At 39.7% G+C, this 21939-nt stretch overlaps 1 protein-coding gene across 5 annotated transcripts in view; it reads right to left on the bottom strand.

The window, feature by feature from the left end:
- Nucleotides 1-323: 323 nt before the first annotated feature.
- The window catches only part of LOC123763919 (cytokine receptor), a 254826-nt gene continuing 233210 nt past the window's right edge, over nucleotides 324-21939 (bottom strand). For all 5 annotated transcript variants that reach the window (XM_069329998.1, XM_069329999.1, XM_069330000.1 and 2 more), the window contains 6 exons: nucleotides 14936-15023; nucleotides 11849-11906; nucleotides 11254-11385; nucleotides 4041-4208; nucleotides 3320-3412; nucleotides 324-2967 (listed from right to left, as the gene is read on the bottom strand). In XM_069329998.1, coding sequence (XP_069186099.1) covers nucleotides 1876-2967; nucleotides 3320-3412; nucleotides 4041-4208; nucleotides 11254-11385; nucleotides 11849-11906; nucleotides 14936-15023 — 1631 coding nt within the window. In that variant the 3' untranslated portion in view covers nucleotides 324-1875. The remainder of the gene's footprint in view (nucleotides 2968-3319; nucleotides 3413-4040; nucleotides 4209-11253; nucleotides 11386-11848; nucleotides 11907-14935; nucleotides 15024-21939) is intronic.

Below are 21939 nucleotides of genomic sequence, written 5' to 3'. Positions count from 1 at the left end.
CAGGGTAGCATTCCAATGCACTTTATGTTGGCTTCTATTATGGATCGGTTCAACTGTGGTGACTGATTGGGTATAAGAAAAGTTATATATATGAATGTCCGACTACACTACGATAAAGTTGGGTTGGACAATAGTTTTGATTTTCATGAATGTGCGGTCAAAACCAAGCTGATGAGGTACATGAACGATGACAGTTTTAGTGATTATGGGCAGGAAGTTGTAATGTGTAAACATTGGGCAGGAAGTTAACATACACAATATACAAGAACAGATAACAAGTAAGAAACATGCAATAAACAATCTTAAACACAACATGATTGCACCACTGTCTCTCAAAGGTACAGTGGAGTTTTTTTTTTACATGCCATCCTGTTTCTCACAGTATCTTGATTAGAAACAATATATTTGTAAATTAATATTGCATGGCTTAGAAACACTATATTAAATGAGAAATAATTCACATTATGGTACCTTTCATAACTATTAAAAAATCATGGGGTGCTTTTTATGATATCTTTTCTGATACTGTTTAAAGGAAATGACAAGATGGGATGTACCAATAAATCTTCTCTATACTTGTACATGATGCTACACTGTAACAAAAATAAGCAACTGGATCCAGAATTCTCCCATACATATGCAAACTGAGTATTGAAACTGAGACATATTGAGCATTGGGAAGTGTAGCTTAAACTCTCAAAACATGAATAACTACTTGGCACTGAGCTTAGCAGACATAATCGGCTTTGGACTACACATCACTTGTCTCCCGTGCAGATCCTAATGCCTGAATATGAATCACCCTAAGCATTAGCGGTTCACACTGAACTGCCAGCAGAGACTGAGGATGGTGTAAAGATGAAACTTCTTGTAGACTTCTTTCTCTATACAGTACACAAGTATGTACTGTATTTAGTATCTGTGTACAGAGGTCCAAGTATACATTTGCTGACCAAATAGATGAATCAACCTTTACTGCATTCTAGTGTTGAAATACGTACCTCTTGTTCTAGAGAGAGTGCGCGAGTGTGTGTGTGTACACTTGCCAGAGCATAGCAGGATATTGGTCGGCAAGAAATGCATTGTGAACAGCCAGCTAAAAAAAACAACTCATTGTCAAGGCTCAAAAATGTCTCTAATTTTTCTGAATAATCCCCACAAAACAATCTTCCAGATGACTCAAAGTGACAATTTTATGATCAATCTAGTAAAAAATAATGCTTTAAGCTTCAAAAATTCACTTTAGTTACGCAAATTTTCTAACCTTATTTACACTGTTAAATATAAGCTCCTTCAATGAGAGAAGCTTTCATGCTGGAGATTCTTCATTGAGTTACTACTCATCTCCAATAAATGTCTATGGATGGATAAACAGTAAGGTTCATTTCCTATTTTGTTCAAAAGCATATCTACCTTGTGAACACATCTTAGATCAGATTCCATCTCATTCTGCTGGCTTGACGCCAACTACCAAGAGCAAGTCTTTGTACTTTCTAAAGGTGTACCACACTGATAACAGAGGGATCAATAATTAGCAAAGCTCACAAGATTTGCACTATAAATCCCCAGTGTCACTACAGAAAACACTAAAGATATAGTTTTTCTCATTAGTTTTCACCAAACCATTATCAGATCATCACTGCACTGACATTTGGTAACATTGTTTGCATTCCCTCATGCACAAGTTTTTGGAGGAAAAAAATGGAAGTTTGTTCCCATATTAAGGGTAACTTTGCCTTTGGAGCAATCCAAAGGTTTATTATAAAATGTCTTGCTAAACACATTTCATACTGCACTGAAAATGTAATGGCTGATCAAATTGTTAATAATTAAATTCTGAAAATGGCAAGACCATTTACTACCATGAAATGCATCTCACACCATTGATGACTTGTGATTAGGTGAAAAAACCACCGAGTGAGGTTCATGGCTCCGAGCCAAAAGCTTTTTCGGAGACATAACAACAGGATCATGGAAGGCTAATGTCTCTTGGGACACATTCCCTGATACATAGCCTGAGCTTTGCTTGGAGAGAGAAGGTCCCAAGGGAGTCCACCGATTTCCTGCTCGGTTGTGGTTTGTTTCAGATGTATTTGGTCTAGCTGGTAAGGAAGGTCTAACCCGCGAACCTTCTAGTGGTGCCGAGGTCACTTCTCGACTCTCTTCACTTGTGCTGGGTGGAACTACTGGTTGAGCCCAACAACCATTTGGCATTTCTCCAACAGATACATAGTCAGTCTTTACTTTCTCAGGCTCCTTTTTAGGTGATGCAATTGCTTCTGCCATTGCACATGTTACATATGGGGATTTATTAACTGAAGAAGAGGCGGTAATGGTTGGTGTAGTCTGTGATGGTAAGTCCTGAGTGATACTGACATACCCAGTGGAGAAGGCAGGAGGGGGCCCAGGTGAACCACGAGCACCAACCCTGCAGTATGCACCAGGTGGAAGATCTTCATCCGGCGTAGTTATGGATTTGTCCATACCAAAAGGAAGTGAAGGAAGAGAAGGTTGTCTTTTCATGCCACCGATACCATCGCCAAGAGCCACATATCCACCGGCACTTGGAGTCTCTCTCATCACACCGTCGGCTTGAGCCACAGCAACATATCCTGTGTTTAGCCATGGCAATGATTCTGCCTTTGTATATTGTGATAATTCGGGTGTTGAACCTTTCTTACTTGAGAAGTTGTGTCGAGAGTAAGCAGGGAAGCCACTTTGTGCTCGCCCCTCATGAGGAAAGGTGAAATTACCAAGTACATCCAAAGGTAGGTTAATGCCTTCAGCATCAGTGTCAGGCATGCTAATATATCCAGTCGAAGTGCGTCTAGCTCCTAAAGGCATTTCTGGTAAAGTCCCAAGACCAAGACTTGGAGTTGATTGCTGTAAAGATAGTAGTCCTTCTGTTATCCCTCCAGCCAAATTAGGAACAGATCCAACAGAAACATATCCTCCCACATCAGGTATCTGTAAAAGTAGGGGAACAAGATTAATTTTGATTTTTGATTTGAAATCAAAGTGATAGCCATTGATTCTATTTTGTCTTTTTATGTTTCATATATTTAAGATGAACATGTATACTGTGCAAAAGAATTCACCAACCACATAACAGTAAATACATAGGAGAAAAAGCAAAGAAAAAACATTGTGATATTTAAGACAACAGTATACGATTAAGAAGCTCAGTGTGCTTGATCACAGTTACAGTATATGCCATGAAGAAAATGCAACATAATAAATCAACAAATTTTACTGTTAGTATAAAATTTTATGTAATTCTATTTATTAATAAAGGGCTTTACTCTACATAAAATCTTACTTTTTCAGGCATTCCTTGCCGGACATACGGTGGACCAGGCGTTCTCAGCCTCACCGATCCAGACCATTTATTTTCAGCTGGGAATCCAGGCTCCTGAAAGCAAGGTATTCTTTACTGAAAACATATTAGATCAAGTACAAAATACAACAAATAACACAGTTCTGTACAGTTATTAATAAGCATTAAACTCTGGTGGTTTCTTTCCAAATGTTTTACAGAAAAACTAACGATCCAACTATGATTTAGGTTTGCTGTGGCTATTATACAGTACTGACATCTTACCATTACTGCAAAATGTGCTTGATTAGCTCATCAATCTTCTAATAATTTAGTAGTACAACTACTATATGTAAATATATAGGACAGAAAAAATAGAGATGAGTGATAAAAAGAGAAGGGAAAGAAGGGGGGACAAGGAGAGAGGGGAAGGAAGAGGAGATAGGAGAGAGAGGAGATAGGGTAAGGCATGAGAAAGAGAGAGATGGGAAAGTGCAAGTGAGGTGAGGAGATTGAGAGGGAAGACTGGGAGAGTAGGATGGGGAGCATATTACTGTAGCATATTTAATAATGTTATAATCACATTATAGTCATACTATATAGTCATACTATTATATTATAATCTCATCTTGCATACTTCAGGATCTATTAGCCGAGAAGGGCCAACTAATATATTCTGGGGGATGACAAAAACAACAATTCTTGAAAAGTTGATCTTAATTACCTCCTGAACTGTTCCTGAATCAGAAGACTGGTGAACACGATCACTCCCAGATGATGAATCGGACTCGCCTCCCACTGAGCAGCCCGAGGAGTCGCCCGGGTCACCTTCAGACGTTCCAGAATCCCCCGATAAGTTGCGGCCTTGACGTTCACTTCCCGGCTTTATGAGCTGAATAGTATCAACATTTCAGTAATGATGCACTAAAGTTAATGATGATCTAAAATTTATATACTGTAGTATAACAAAGTAATCATTCCTAGTATATTGATTTATTCATAAGTAATGTCCTATATTTGTAATCAAAGGCTATTATATTCTAATTCTTTACTTAGGATGAAGAGTGTCATTATTTAACCTATCAAAAACATTTAAAATCTGCAGCTTCATTAAACAAGAAAATGTTATTGCTTGATTTTCAGCAAGGAAGGCATTTCTTCTTCATTGTTGAGGGCAAGTCTTCATGTACTGAATATGCCTTTCATCACATTAATATCAAACATAAATTTTAAAAGCAGGATGTAACCCAGATACACCTTTTCCTCTGTGCAATGCAGTAACCAGTGCATCAGCTTAACTCAAAGAATGAAAATGTACAATTAACTACTCTATTCTAAAAACAAAATTGTGCAGGGGGACTAAACAGCTGTGCTATTGTCTGGAGTAAACACCCTTCAATTTATACAATAACATTTATGACAGTATTTTGACTTAATAGTACTGTAGATAAATGTAAAACAACTATTGAACAAAAACTTCATGATTTTGTTAATACCCTTCACATGATATACACGGTTAAATCTGGAGCCACTTATTTGTTACCCAGGCTGATGGAACCTAGGTTGCTTGGGATCTCGATCAAGCACACATTTTTCAGATCTCAACCAGAAAAAACGAGTTTGTGAATTGACTACCAATGAAATTTCTGTACAGTATATACATAAAAATTATGCCGCCTTGCTTGATATTTTGTGCAGTTTAAATAATCTATATGGCACATTTTCCATGTCTCATGGATTACAATTAAACAAACCAACCAAAATTTTGTACATTTGACCATTTTAGGTAAATGGTTGCTAATTTTAGCCATTTTATTGTGCACATTTCTTATGCTACAGTCATCTACATTTGACTCAACAAATAGCCAGCTTTCCTGATTTTGATTCGTACAGTACAGTACAATTACAGTACAGTACAGTTCGCAGTCTCCGTGGTGTAGTGGTAAGACACTCGCCTGGCGTTCCGCGAGCGCTATGTCATGGGTTCGTATCCTGGCCGGGGAGGATTTACTGGGCGCAATTCCTTAACTGTAGCCTCTGTTTAACGCAACAGTAAAATGTGTACTTGGATGAAAAAACGATTCTTCGCGGCAGGGGATCGTATTCCAGGGACCATAGGATTAAGGACTTGCCCGAAACGCTACGCGTACTAGTGGCTGTACAAGAATGTAACAACTCTTGTATATATCTCAAAAAAAAAAAAAAAAAAAAAAAAAAAAAAAAAAAAAAAAAAAAAAAAAAAAAAAAAAAAAAAAAAAAAAAAAAAGTATTACAGTACTTCAGTTAGAAAACTTTGTTTATTTTTTATTTTTATACTGGTATGTAAAGTTTGGTAGTAAGATCACTATTGATTTTCATGAACATAGATAAGATTATTAGTCTCCTAACCAATTAATCAGACATGTTGATAGTCCCTTATCTTTCAGCATCACGGAGGCATAACTGCAAGACCAAAAATTGAGTTGGCTCCTATCGAATAAACAATTTTTTTCATAATTTTCTATTTTCATCTTTCACTCTACATTATTTGTTTTTAGGATTTTTTGCACGTTTACTTGTACAGTATATAATAAGCATGGTATCCTGAAAATAACATTTACTGCTCTCTAGACAATATGCAGTGAGCACTTATCTTACTAAGCAATTGACGACATATATGCCGCAATTAGTTATTATTTCTGACAGTATTTGCCAGATGCAAATCCATTAAGCCAATATTTCATGAAATTTGCATTCAACCTTTCCCCACTAAATACTCTAATTGCTAAACATCTAAATTAAGGAATGTTTTTCAGTCTACAACACATTCATTCCATTAACAGAGTTAATAACTGCATCTCCAAAGGTAACAACAGTTTATTGTTTATGCACAAATATACACACATGGGGGGGTTATCTTGAGATAATTTCAGGGCTTAGCGTCCCTGCGGCCCGGTCTTCGACCAGACTGCCTTTTTGTTACACACCCCTAGGAGGCAACCTGTAGCAGCTGTCTGACACCCTGGTTCCTATTTACTGCTAGGTGAACAGATGCATCAGCGTGAAAGAAACTCTGCCCATTAGTTTCCACCTCTGCCGGGAATCGAACCCAGAACCTTAGGATTATGAATCCCGAACACTGTCCACTTAGTTGTCAGGTCCCCTGCTAAAGCTAGCAGAGTGTAAGGCTTGAGAGATGGAAAACAGGCTGCACGATAGATGGAATAAACTCATTTTCTAGCCACTATGCAGCTCACACTGCTAACATAACCTCTAAATGGCTAGCAAGTGATAAGGATTAATGCATCTTGTGGCTACCTTGTGTAACAAAGATCAAGATGAAGAAATTAGTTTAGCAAAAAAATTAAAAAAAAATTTGGGAGGCAGGCATTTAGAATTTTGTAATGGGTGTTTATGGGGAAAATGTGATGCAATTTGTTAAATTTTCACTTGGTGCTCGAACTGTGTTCGAATTATGCGTCTTGTTCAACAACAAATGTGTGTATGTCACAAAAACATTATATATTTATAAGAACTTCATTGACAACACCACAGTGTGTGGGTGGGTAACATTCAAATTTAATTTGGTATCAGTTCAGTGCCTCCAAACTCCTTGTAAGTTTAGGAGGACTTCTGGTTGTGTTACTTTTAAGCTAATCGTGGTCCAGTTAGCAATGCTTGTGCCTGAGGTAACCTACCATATGGTTATAATGTTACTCCTCTGGTCCAAAGATTTACCGACGTGTTTCATTCTTTCCACTAGTACAAATATTGTGGCAATAACAGTTACGATCAGAAGTACTGTACTGAAAGGGTCTGAAACCCTCAACACATTCGAGCCAGAATTCATTGTAATTATATTTAGTATTTAAACCCAGCTGCACCAATAAAAATTTTGCTCTTGAAACAATTCAAGAATTATAAATAAAACAATGAAATAGCTGCTTTTAGCCTCAAAGCATTTTGGAAGCCTGAGCCACTAATTTTTTTTTATTGCAATGACTGAACAAGTCACTTGGCCTTCCGCCTTAATTACCCAAGATATTGGAATACGTATAACAAGGAATAATATTATACAGACTCACGTGAAGCTAAAGCATCTGTTAAAATTGTACATAAAATGTATTTCTTGCATGCAGCCTTATGTCTGGGGTGAGAATCTTATAAGAGCAAGTTTCTTTTATAAAGCATACAAATAATTTCATGCTCATTATGTGCCTACCAAATCAAAATAATACCAGCACAAAATTAGTTGTTCTAATTCTTCTACAAAAAAGCAACAGAGAGCACTGTATGATTCTAAACCAACAAGAGCATGCCTTCATTTCTATTCAATAAGCTTTCATTGGCAAATATGAAATATATTGTATTGTTAAATATAAATTTCTTAATCTCCAAAGCTCCAAAAAAATCAACATATGCTTACAAAATTCATTATTTACTCAAAAGAATATTCGGAGTGTTCGGTAAGATAAACTGTCGGGCGTTTCTTGATGGAAATGAAAGTTTGTTCAAGCCTAATCATGGACTCTAAGTCAACTTGTTGAATGCTTCATCATGCTAAAGCTTCTGTAAAGACTCGCTAGAACACTTACAAGAAAGGTCTTCCAAAGGATAACAGGATGAAATACATTGCAATGCAGAAAGTCAAATGAGAAGTTGCATAGAAAACAATTAAGTAATGTTAATTAATTAAAAAACTAATAAAATATTAAGATATGAATACTTGTAATAAGTAGGATCTATAAATTAAATTATACGGTAAAAACAAGTACCTAATATTGTATGTAAATATTGCAAAAAACACTGATCATTAATGTGCGTAATAACCACAATGAATAGGGAATCAACATGAAGCATTTTCAACTTATGGTACATCTTCATCAGCTTGACTTACACCCAGTCTAACTACTGCTGAACACACAAGTCTAAAGCACTTTAGCCCGAGAGAGATTTTATATACAGAATGCTCTGAATGCGCTGTATTCCCTTCTCCGAGGCTATGGGTCCCTACAATTGCACCAGAGGTGGTACATACATACATATATACAGGGGTAATTGCACCTCTGGTGCAATTGTAGGGACCCATAGCCTCGGGAATACAGAGCATTCAAGAGAAAAACTTGTCATTCAACTCTGAATACAGTATGTATGAGTGTTCACTTCTCCTACCACCCCCTTTTTTTATGTTGTTCACTTTATTGTACTGTAACACGGGTTTGGGTTCCTCTCTCTTTACTTCCTTCTTTCTACTCCCTCTACCCGTATTCTTACTTTTATTTCTAAACCAAGGGACTCCAAAACTTTTAACAAAGCCAACTCCACGCCACGTGGTCCTAAGACGATTGACCGACTTAGGATTCTACACCCAGTATGACGTGACCTAAGCTCTGAACAAAACCCTAGAGTCACCTCTGCTGCCACCACCAGACCAGTAATACAAGAGCAATGATCGAGGTCTGGATCGATCACGCTAATTAATCAACCTAGGGGCTTGATCCCCACTATAAACGATGACCTTGAGTGTGGAATAAATTACACGGTAATGATGATTCCGATTCGATGTTAGAATCGGCGCCCAATACAACTCTGCCTCGTGTGGACCACGTGACCAGGACAAGTTTACACATAACCAAATGGAAACAATAAAATGCAAATTAATAACAAATTTAATTTATTAAAAGAAAACTAAAACAAAATCTAAATGTGTTCACTCCCTATCACTTTAACACTCCCTACTTGACCTGAATGGCAAATGAGAAGACTATTTCTATACATAACCATAGCAACTATACCTTGGGCGACCAGCTAGATGTCTTGGGGAGAGGTAAGATGTTTGACCTCTCCCAGCTGCTCCCGTATTCACACTGATTTTTTCCTTGTCTGGACTACCCCAGACAGAGTATTGTATTGTTCCGCATCGCTTACCCAGTTACTTTAGCAAGGTTTAAGTTATAACAATTAAACTCTGTTGTACTTAATTGATCCAGACTGGTTGAATTATTTTACTGAATTAAATTACAAACATCTAACGGCAGAGCTGTTCCCGATCACAAAAATGGTTATTAAAACTTTGAGAAATAGTAGACCTGTCAACCCCTGATGACCTATGACCGCCGGTCACTCCGCCTCAAAAGTTAGATCTGATTCGTGACGTCACTGATGGTGACTTAAACTCAATAATTAGAATACTCTTGATATTGTATCCAGTACTATTATACAATACAATTTTAATGCAAAATGAATAAAGGCTAATTTTCTCTAAATTACTGAATACTATAGGATGATTAATTTTACGCAGCTATGAACAAAGCGTTGGTTATTTCCACCGCGAATTCCCCTGGGGGTCAGGTCACCATGCGGCTCAGCTTCCCATTCTCTTTTGTCGATAAACCACTCTGGATAATTCTTACAACAGCCTAGTTTGTTACAACCCCCCCGCACAAGCACTTAGTAAACCTTGTTAATTTGTTAAAATTCACGAGGTTTAGTATCCAAACCCACAATTCAACTCATGCCACAAACAAAAGCTAACCTAACTAATAAAATTTGACAAATAATAGTCCAACATCATAATGAACATGTTCATATTTCATAAATTTCTCAGCTGTCAACTGACAGCAATCCTCCAATATCAGGAAACATACAAGAGCAATGATCGAGGTCTGGATCGATCACGCTAATTAATCAACCTAGGGGCTTGATCCCCACTATAAACGATGACCTTGAGTGTGGAATAAATTACACGGTAATGATGATTCCGATTCGATGTTAGAATCGGCGCCCAATACAACTCTGCCTCGTGTGGACCACGTGACCAGGACAAGTTTACACATAACCAAATGGAAACAATAAAATGCAAATTAATAACAAATTTAATTTATTAAAAGAAAACTAAAACAAAATCTAAATGTGTTCACTCCCTATCACTTTAACACTCCCTACTTGACCTGAATGGCAAATGAGAAGACTATTTCTATACATAACCATAGCAACTATACCTTGGGCGACCAGCTAGATGTCTTGGGGAGAGGTAAGATGTTTGACCTCTCCCAGCTGCTCCCGTATTCACACTGATTTTTTCCTTGTCTGGACTACCCCAGACAGAGTATTGTATTGTTCCGCATCGCTTACCCAGTTACTTTAGCAAGGTTTAAGTTATAACAATTAAACTCTGTTGTACTTAATTGATCCAGACTGGTTGAATTATTTTACTGAATTAAATTACCAACATCTAACGGCAGAGCTGTTCCCGATCACAAAAATGGTTATTAAAACTTTGAGAAATAGTAGACCTGTCAACCCCTGATGACCTATGACCGCCGGTCACTCCGCCTCAAAAGTTAGATCTGATTCGTGACGTCACTGATGGTGACTTAAACTCAATAATTAGAATACTCTTGATATTGTATCCAGTACTATTATACAATACAATTTTAATGCAAAATGAATAAAGGCTAATTTTCTCTAAATTACTGAATACTATAGGATGATTAATTTTACGCAGCTATGAACAAAGCGTTGGTTATTTCCACCGCGAATTCCCCTGGGGGTCAGGTCACCATGCGGCTCAGCTTCCCATTCTCTTTTGTCGATAAACCACTCTGGATAATTCTTACAACAGCCTAGTTTGTTACAGTACAAGGTTACAATATATATATATATATATATATATATATATATATATATATATATATATATATATATATATATATATATATATATATATATATATATATATATATATATATATATATATATATTTTGTCATTATAACATCCCATATATAATGATGAATATGTGTATAAGCTGAGAGTCACACTGTGAAGTCAACGTATAAAAATATAACATGAATGGGTTAAGGTCTTGAGCGAGACATTACTGTATGCAAGTTCCAGTTCTAAATACTGTACCTGAAGCAACAGGTAGAGACTAGTGAATAACAATTTATTACTTACATCTTGTTCCTCCGAAGTGTTGGAAGTGGTAGTGCTTGTTGATATTTTCTTTTCTCTAAGTATTTGGATGTTCTTGTACCATGGTGTTTTGCCTTCAACCACGGCAGGATGGAAGCTTCTATCATTAGGGTCCTGAGAAAAAGACGACAGGAATTAGTCATCTAAAAGTCTTTCACTTTCCTACAATAACGAGTAAGTATACTGTACAGTCGCAACAAAATTTAATTTAACTCACGTCAGTTACATAAATTAGATAACTACATCAAAATTGAAATACTAATTGTATATAAATTATATGTATTAACGTTGAATAGGGCAAGCACCTATGAGAGAGAGAGAATGTCTGTGTGTGTGTCTGTTCAAAGTCAGACACTTAGGGCTAGCCTCACCCAGACTTGCAGGATGAACAGTCTGGGTTATGGTGATGGACATAGGCTGGTTGGGGATAAGCCTAAATTAAATGCTTTAAGAAATATTAGCAATTATAAACAACCATAGGCCACTTTCATCGCTTCAAGTGTGAAATGTTTCAAACATTATTTAAGCTCTGTCATTGTGTAGCACTACAGAAGAAAGATAAAATTCGTCAACTTACAAGGCCAACTGGTAATTCCAGATCGAGGTTCAGTTTATACTGGAACACCTTGATTTGGCTGTAGAGGGAAAAAAAGTGTTATAATAAATAAACATAATATGGCAACAATATTATTTTACCAATTTTCTTAACATGTTGATAATCTTTTAAATATAATATTACATCACAATAAACCAAGAGTTGAATGTATTCAAACTTTTTTTTTTTATCCCTGCTTGGTGCCTTCTTGTGAAGGCACAAGATATTACTTGCTTCCATTTTTGATAGTTCCCATTATCTCCCCGAGCTTCAGTGCTAATAAGCTTCATTGAATCACACCAGACCTGAGACCTGTCTAACAAAAGCCAGTACCAGAATCTGGCTCACTCTACAAGATAAGGAAAACTTGTAGATCAGAGATCAATACAAAGCAGAAGGTTAAAAAATGGGGGCAACAAAATACACCACAACTTGAAGAAAATTAGAATATTTTAAGTCAACAAGGCAAATAATCCATACAAGGCTATCAAGACGAGAGCTGTAGCATGCAGCACTCCAGAAACAAAATGGAAAGGATCCTAAACCCATGGGTTATGATTAAGGGATTATGAGACAATACAAACTGTGCAAAGAGTGCCAATCCAGGCAATGAACTGACTTTATTCAGATGGTGCATCTGGGGCTATGAACCAAACTCCAAAGAGGGTCAAAAGGCAATCAAAGACCCTCAATTTGGTAATCCTAAATCACCCTAGACCCTCCACTTCTGCAGAAGAAAAGATCAGGGAAAGAGGGTACATCTCCACTAGAGTAGGTGAGAATAGAGCAAGCACTTGAGCCATGGAGAGCTGAACTCCCAGAGTGATCCTGAAGAGATGATGGAATCAAGTCAAGAGGTAGTACATCCCCTAGCCCAAGTCTAATACCCAAGATCGCACCTCTCAATGCTGCCATCACCAGCCCTGTGCCAATCAATGCATTTGGTGTTTTAGTATAAAACTTTGGAGGAATTCAAACTGACAACAGAGCCTGTGAAGCCAAGTCAATGGAAGTCTGCTGAACCAGCCACTTGCCAGAGGTAGAAGTCGCAGAAGCAGCTGGTAAATACTTGGCAAAAGTGGCTAAGACAAGAGCCTATATTATAGGCTAATACTGTATTATATATAAACATATACTGTATGGCCAGTCAAGCAACATTACTGCCTGATAACAGCCCTCAAGAAGGTGGCATGGCCAAAACCATAGTGCAGTACCGACAAATGGCTAATCACGTGTGAAAGGATTATTGAACCCAATAAGGTTAATGACCGACTTTACAGGATTGACCACTGGTGTTTAAAAATACAGTAGCACATCCTGAGGAACTTCAAATTACAGTCAGGTACTAAACTGGATGCAGCTGAAGCATCTTGTCTATGGTAACATTGAACTCCAACCTGGACCACTCTACAAAGGAGGGTGTATGTGTGTATGTATGAAGCCACATGTACAAAAAATCACACACACAATTCAAGCTTGGCCTTTGCTTGAATATCAGTAAAAGGCCCTAACACACCCGTAGTAGGGCCAAGCATAATAGGCATGGTTTTCATGAGCACTAACACAGTCATACAGTTCTTTTACCATGAACAGGCCCCACAGCAAAGAACAAATCTCACACACTTCCTGAATGCAAGGTTCATGGAGTCACTTCCACAAGCCCAGGGAAAATAACACTAGACCCGGTCAGAGCCAAATATAAAACTTGGAAAAAAGCAATGTGGTTGGCAAAAAACACAATTGTGATATATACAAAACCTAACAAACCAATGATCCTTTGAACAACAAGCATTCCAACAAAATCCAAACCCATCCAGCTAAAAGTGTGAGGTAGGTAATGGGTCCAGCTGGTTTAGACCTCAGGTGGCCTCAGATGGAATCTGGTGGTGGCATTATGCATTAAGGTTAAGGGATTTTCCCTACAGCAATGGTTGTTTGCATTGTTTTCCTAATTTTCTTCAAGCAGTTTTGTTGTGCACCAGAAAGAATTGCAAAAATCCAATCCTTTCTGATGGATTTTTTCTTGATTTTGGGTTGATTTCTGATCCCCCCCCCTCCCCTCAAGCTCCCATCACCTCATGGGGAGAGGCGGATTCTGGTCCTGGCTTAAGCTTAAGAAGCTTGGTGTGATAAACAAAGTCTTGGCAGTACGACCACATAAGATAGGAAAGCTACTGAGGGGGCTCTCTCAGAAAATATAATACATATGATTGGCATCAATATTCTCATACTGTATCTGCTCCCACTGCTTTCATAATTTAGTATTACAAATAAATTCTAATTGATGATAATAATATCAAGGAAATCTTTACATAAAAAGAAAGTTAAATCCACAACCATCCAATTTCATTAGGCCAGCATTATATTTATGAATGCAAAATCCCTCTTAAACTGTGTTACAATTTTTATGTTGAAGATACAGTATCTTAATACAGTACTGTATGTGCAATTAAACTACAAGAATCTGGCACAAATGAAAAGTGCACGATTAATATTAATAATGGAATAGTTATGCATTACAGTAATTGTATATAAATACTGTATTCAATGTTAATTAAGGAAATTTGTTCCTCTAGCTTTAAAGGAACGTGAGAGGAATTACCCGACTTCACAGTTATCTCTGAATAGGAATTAAAATATTTCTTAACTTTCCATTCCTTTAGTATCCTTACTAAATATATGCTTTCTAAACTTTCCAGATAGTTTCAATGTGTTCCAAGATTTATTATACAGTACTACATTAATATTGCAAATAAATCTAATACAGTAATTTGAAAATCTTATGCTATTTTCATATAAAATGTAAACTTTTATAACAACAATTATTAAATTTTAATAACACTATCTGAAACGAAATATATTGAATACCAAACCTAAAAATAATCAAAATCAAATGTAAAAAGAAATTTAAATTCAATAAAAAGTTGGGTCTTCTCTCAAGGCTATAACAGAGCTACAGTAAACGAGAAATGTTTTGGTGACAATAATTGTGCAAAATTATGAATATATTGTACAACACTGGGAAGATCAATATCATGAACACAAAAACTGGAGCGTTGCAACACTTACTCCCAACCATATGTGCCGACTCCAACGAGGATCAGCGTGACAATGATGCACACCGCAACTATGATGAGAATGATCCACCATTCCATCACTGCAAATAAAAACAAAACAGACTGTCAGTTTTAAGCAGCACTTAAATACACACAAAAATCTTTATTAGTATGTGGGATTTAGGTTGAAGGCCACCAATAAAAATTGTACACACAATTCCCGTTGACGGGTACAGGAAGCCTGTACTGTGGCTTACCAAGGTCTACCCCCCCCCCCCTCCAAGCCAACTACTGACCTTCACGATACAACACACAACAATTATCCAATTCCCAGGTATCTATTTTACTAGAAGGCGAGCAGTGGCATCGGGTGAAAGGAAATGCATATAAGCGTTTCTGTCCTGCTTGGGGCTTGAATCTGGGTCCCTCGATTATGATCAGAGGCTGAAGCTCACTGTGCTACAGGACCCTTATACAATGTATGTGGTATGAACTAAGTTTTATGGCTCTATAAATACAGTACTGTATAGTGAACCTGCCTCTCCCAGAAAAAAATAAAAAATCTTTAGATAGAACCACAATATTATATTAATTCATATGTAGTATTTTCATCACCCAGCCACTTAAGTAGTACTGTATACTGTGCTGTATTACTAAACACTAACACGTGTAGATATATGCATTTTAACTGTGCATGTCAACTTCCTAAATACTGTATGTTCAATCAGCACTACCAACTTGAATATCAGCAACACTCCCTGCTGACTACATAACTATCTATAGTTGCCATGTTGCATAGGGGTGAGAGTGAGAGAGAGAGTGGGAGAGTGTTGGGTGAGAGGGTGTGGGGTGAGTGAGAGAGTGGGAGAGTGTGGGGTGAGAGTGAGAGGGTGTGGGGTGAGAGTGAGAGGGTGTGGGGTGAGAGTGAGAGGGTGTGGGGTGAGAGTGAGAGGGTGTGGGGTGAGAGTGAGAGGGTGTGGGGTGAGAGTGAGAGGGTGTGGGGTGAGAGTGAGAGGGTGTGGGGTGAGAGTGAGAGGGTGTGGGGTGAGTGTGAGAGGGTGTGGAGTGAGAGGGTGTGGGGTGAGAGGGAGAGGATGTGGGGTGAGAGGGTGTGGGGTGAGAGGGTGTGGGGTGAGAGGGTGTGGGGTGAGAGGGTGTGGGGTGAGAGGGTGTGGGGTGAGAGGGTGTGGGGTGAGAGGGTGTGGGGTGAGAGGGTGTGGGGTGAGAGGGTGTGGGGTGAGAGGGTGTGGGGTGAGAGGGTGTGGGGTGAGAGGGTGTGGGGTGAGAGTGAGAGAGTGCATGAGGGTTGATTAGAGTTTGGATAGAGTACTACATGGGCTGGGTATTCATATGGATGGGTGGGGCTGGCAAGTTGTTTGTCGGGTGTGCAGGTTGTGATGGAGATGGATAGTGTGGGTTTGATGGAAGTGCAACTATAAGAAAGTTAGTTGGTTGAAAAATCAGCAAGTTAGGACAAAATGCATGATATGGTGGAGGGGCGAGTTTGGAGTTCACGTGGGGTGAGTGAAGAGAAGGGAAGGGAACTATTAGGGGGAAAGTGCCAAGTCATTACGACTATATAGCACTGGGAAGGGGTCAGGATAAGGATTTGGGATGGAAGGGAGGGGGGGGGGGGAGAAGGAATGGTGCCCAACCACTTGGACGGTCGGGGATTGAACGCTGACCTGCATGAAGCGAGACTCGCTCTACCGTCCAGCCCAAGTGGTTGGGCATGGGTGAGTGAGGGTTACAGGTTTCAATGTCTTAACTTTATTTATAATAATTATAATATTATTATTATTTGGTACTAGATTTGTTAGCTATTTGATGTATCCACTCACGTCTAACTTATGTTTAAAGCTATATTGCCTGTAGTTCATTTTAGTAACAATATTAAAGTTGTAAATCATCATAAGAGTAGAGAATTAGTTTAAATAAAAAATCTCACAGCAATTGTGTGGAGTTTGAGCAGCAGGGAAGGAGAATAGCATTTTGCCTTCATTTAGTCAAATGCATTGTCTGACGGTGTGTAGTGTGTCGGAGCATGCGTCCACAACACACAACATGTCCTCTTTAATACAAGATCTGTTGCAAGCCTTGAGTGTAATTAAGTTACACTGCAAACCAGGCATGACAGGGCAGATCTCATTGAAACTTTTAAATTACTGAACAACTTGGGGGATGTCGATCAAGAAAATTTCTTCAAAAGGTCAGATGTAACAAACAAGGAACAACGGTTTCAAGCTCAACAGGCCACAATGTAAGACTCAGAATGACAATGTTTTTTCGCCGACGGAGGTAAAAACCCATGGAACCACATACTCGCCAAAGTCGTCAATGCCAAAACTCTTGTTAAATTTTAAAATCCAACTGAAAAGATCATTAGGGCAAATGAGGGGACCTTTGACAAGCCGCCAACTGCGTCCTCGTCGAGGCCACTTGTGTTAGTGGCCCTCGGGTAAATTCAGGTATAAAAAAAAAGCTTTGTGGCTGTAGGACTTCATCAACATCAAAGGCTCAAGACTTTTCAACACTCTTCCCCTACACATTCAGGGCATAACTGACCGACCTCTTGCAGTGTTCAAATGTGACCTCGACAAGGACCATCAAAGGATACCTGATAAATCAGGCTGCGACCCGTATGTCAGGTTGCGAGCAGCCGCGTCAAACAGCCTGGTTGATGAAACCAGCAACCAAGAGGCCTAATCAGGTACCGGACCGCGGGATACCCGAAACCGTCAACAGGTAGGCAGACAGGTAGACGTTTGTATTACCAATATTACATAATGTGTATTACACATTATACATGTGTATTACACATTATACATAATGTGTATTACACATTATACATAATGTGTATAATTACATAGTGTGTAATGTATAATATGTAGCTTCACTTTACTCAATATTTACTCAATATACGAGTGATTAATAAACATATAAAATGCAACCTGAATCTCTCTGCTGTTATGTGACATGCTTTCCAAGTACCCATTTATCAAACAGGCTTCCTCCATTCTCTTAGTATTATTCTGAATGTTCAAAATTCTTGGCTTTTAAGCAGTGCACTTGCTTATCTCCAGGTCATTCCTGCCAAACACTCTAGTTTCCAAGAAGGCCCTTATCTGTTGTTTATCATCACTACACTCCCCATATTACCACATGTCAACACACCACTATTCTAACCTTACATGTCATCTGCGTCCTGTTTTCACTCTAGAAAATGTAATTGTCATTAAAGATTATATGTGTGTGTTACATCAACAATAGATGCTTTTATAATTATTTTTGAATATATAATAAACAACAACTTTTTGCTATCAAGTTATGTAGCAGGTAAATTTGTTTGTGTGTGTGTGTGTGTGTGTATACTAAAAGGAAATTAGCAACTTACATGTGGAGAGCTAGTGTCATAATTAATGTTTATCCTTAACACCACCACTTAACCAGTAGGCAGCTGTGGAAAGATTACTATCAGCCACAGTTGCTACCTACAGTTAGTAACATTTACACATTTCTTGAACAACTGTTATAGATTTGTCTCTGAATTCATGCATCTTTTCGCACTATCACATAGTGACGGAGGGTGTGCGCATAATTCTGTTGACACAGTTTACATTTGGTCAAGTCTACATCAGCAGGTAATGAAAATTCCCAGAGATACTTATAATTGAGTCAAAGTCGTGCCGTATAGTAACATCTAGGAGTCTGCTGATTTTATTGGACGATTCATAGACGTGTGGCTCTTCTTGCATGATAGTATGATGATGGACAGAAATACTATCCTGTATAGAATTCTTGTATATATATAAATAAAAACTAGTGTCGATTTTACTTTGTCTCAAGATTTTGTTGAAGCTCTTGGTGTGTTAGTTGGGCTGGACGGTAGAGCGACGGTCTCACTTCATGCAGCTCGGTGTTCAATCCCCGACCGTCCAAGTGGTTGGTTCCTTCCCTCCGTCCCAGCCCAAATCCTTATCCTGACCCCTTCCCAGTGCTATATAGTCGTAATGGCTTGGCGCTTTCCCTTGACAATTCCCTCCCCTCTTGGTGCATTATTGCTCTTGACTGCTTACAGGTAATCCAATGTTACAAGCAACTCCTCCTTTGAAGGCAGATTCTTTGGCTAACTCATCAGCTCTATCATGCATTCGAAAGCCAACATGAGATGGAACCCCACGCGGCTTGACCCTACAACACGTAAGTACGTGTATTTATTTACTTCCACGTGTGTATTTATTTACACACGTGTAAGTATTTACACGTGTGTGTGTAAATACTTACTCAGAGGAAGTGAGGTTAGCACTATCTCGCGCCGCCACGTTGGCCAACGGATGTTGTTTAGGTTTCTGAGAGAAATCCTTCTCGAAATACGCCTAACCGCTTGTTTTTGGCCCGTGCAGCGTTGCCCAAGTCAGCGCCACCTGTTGTGTTCGTGTTTGTTGTTGTTGACACTGTGACACGTGTCGGGGGAAGGGGAGGGGGGGAGGAGACCCCCATCGTCATCTAGAGACAATGACATCCGCCCTAACACAGCTACCATTGCTGGATACACGTCGTTTGAACTGATGCTGGAAAAACTCCTAAATGACCCCCTTACGCTTTACTAAAGTCACTCCCCCAGGCTGACTTGCCACAAACCCCAACCATCGGCACCAGAGTAACAAACGCCCAGCTGTACAAACCTCCAAACAACGGGGTCAGATTCACGAAGCAGTTACGCAAGTACTTACGAACCTGTACAGCTTTCCTCAATCTTTGACGGCTTTGTTTACATTTATTAAATAGTTCACAAGCATGAAAACTTCCCAATCAACTGTTGTTATTGTTATAAACAGCCTCCTGGTGCTTCGGAGCTCATTAACTGCTTAATAATTGTAAACAAAGCCGCCAAAGATTGAGGAAAGATGTACACGTTCGTAAGTACTTGCGTAACTGCTTCGTGAATCTGGCCCCTGGCACTTTTGACTGAAACTACAGTCACCCACGACACATCCTCCAGCCACTCCCAGATATTCAACACGGTACTACCCGCACGTCAAAGAAGACCGATGTAATCACATCCCAGACGGAAAAATCCGAAACACGACATCCATAACCCATCTTCAACTAACCTACCGCAACCTAACCTAACCTTGTACACATTAACCCCATGTTACTTAATGTACTCTAACTTACCCTCCCATAATCTACCCTAACCTATCTGAACTGCGACTAACTCTCAAACATACTTCGGCTCACAAACTCAAGTCTCTTGACTAAGCCTCACACTTTTGCTAACACAGCAACACTTTTGATACCACCATTAACACAACTCTTCACCTTTGCCATCCTGAGTCCATTTCCACTCGTATGTTTATTGTTCTCATTTTCCTCACACCAACAGCAGACATCGATAACTTCCAACATGTGCCACATTGTGAACATTGAGGCGCCACTGTGAGTGTGGCATCTCTCAACACCACCACCACTCGTGCTGCTGGCATCAGGAGGAAAACCTTCATGCAACCTGCACGTATTGCCAAGATGGAGGAGGGGGGGAGAGATGGAGGAGGGGGGGAGAGATGGAGGAGGGGGGGAGAGATGGAGGAGGGGTGGGGGGAGAGAGATGGAGGAGGGGAGGGGGGAGAGAGATGGAGGAGGGGAGGGGGGAGAGAGATGGAGGAGGGGAGGGGGGAGAGAGAGAGAGGAGGGGAGGGGGGAGAGAGATGGAGGAGGGGGGGAGAGAGATGGAGGAGGGGGGAGAGAGATGGAGGAGGGGGGGAGAGAGATGGAGGAGGGGGGGAGAGAGATGGAGGAGGGGGGGAGGGAGATGGAGGAGGGGGGGAGAGATATGGAGGGGGGGGAGAGAGATGGAGGAGGGGGGGAGAGAGATGGAGGAGGGGGGGGAGAGAGATGGAGGAGGGGGGGGAGAGAGATGGAGGAGGGGGGAGAGAGATGGAGGAGGGGGAGGAAAGATGTGAAGGAGAGGGTGAAAATAATATTTTTATTAAGAAATATATAGCTCAAATACTGAACTAAAAAAAACGAATTTTGTCAATAAAGATGTTAATCATAATAATACCCCCTCTCTCCTACTAAATTTCATTTGCACACATTTATAAAGACTGTGTATGTAAGAGGAAGGTGTTTGTGGTGCGCGCGCGCGTTTCAGTAGTTCCTAGTGTTGGGGAGTTCCTACGAGCGACTCTGCCGAGAACAATATAGTGAGGTGTGTACATAATGAAGGGCGCTGGAGGAGCAGAGCGTAGCGTAAGCCACCATTACCCCGATGGTGAGGACGACTACAAGCCCCGTGCGCGCCAAGCCAGCAATGGTCTTAAGGGGAGACGCCCCCCGCCGCCACCAAGCCGGCCTGGTCGTCATTCTTAGAGCTTCATTACACACACTTGTCACTCTTCACAGGAAAACCATTTGAGACGCGCCTGACTGCGTCGGACACGCCCTCTCACTCACCCTATACTATTGTTCTTGGAGAATGTGCTTCTCCTTCACAGACAGCTATATATCATTCTCTTAGATGTTTGTCATGTCAAAAAGCGGAACGTATCTTATTTCGATCGAGCCTCGCTGGAACTTCAAAGCCATCTTTGTCTACCATTTCTTCTTGCCCAACCACTTGGGCTGAACGGTAGAGAGAGACTCGCTGGCAATCCCAATCATTATGGACGAAGAGGAGGTGGCCGCGGGAGAGAATCAGTAATAGCGAGAATCCGTCTTTGATACAAATATCCATGGAGATATGGAATGGAAACAACAGTTGGTCAGCGAAGTTGCAGAATCTGTGGTGAGAGTGATGGACACCGCCTTGACCACTATCTACGTGAATGTGAACACCTGAGAGACATTAGAAGTATGTGTAGAATAATAAACCCCACATTGAGTTAGGAAAACACTATTTGTCAAATATTGATACTGTTCTTAAAAGATTCCACCAGTTTGCACCCGCAAGATAACGTAAGCTTTTAAGGGTTGACAGATGTTAATCTTCTAGTTTAAGGAGCTGTTCACTTGAGA

This window comes from Procambarus clarkii, chromosome 23 (assembly GCF_040958095.1).
Source record: "Procambarus clarkii isolate CNS0578487 chromosome 23, FALCON_Pclarkii_2.0, whole genome shotgun sequence".
NCBI classification, from domain to species: Eukaryota; Metazoa; Arthropoda; class Malacostraca; order Decapoda; family Cambaridae; genus Procambarus; species Procambarus clarkii.
The sequence above is the reverse complement of the archived record's forward strand: the minus strand, read 5'-3'. Positions and strand labels throughout refer to the sequence as shown.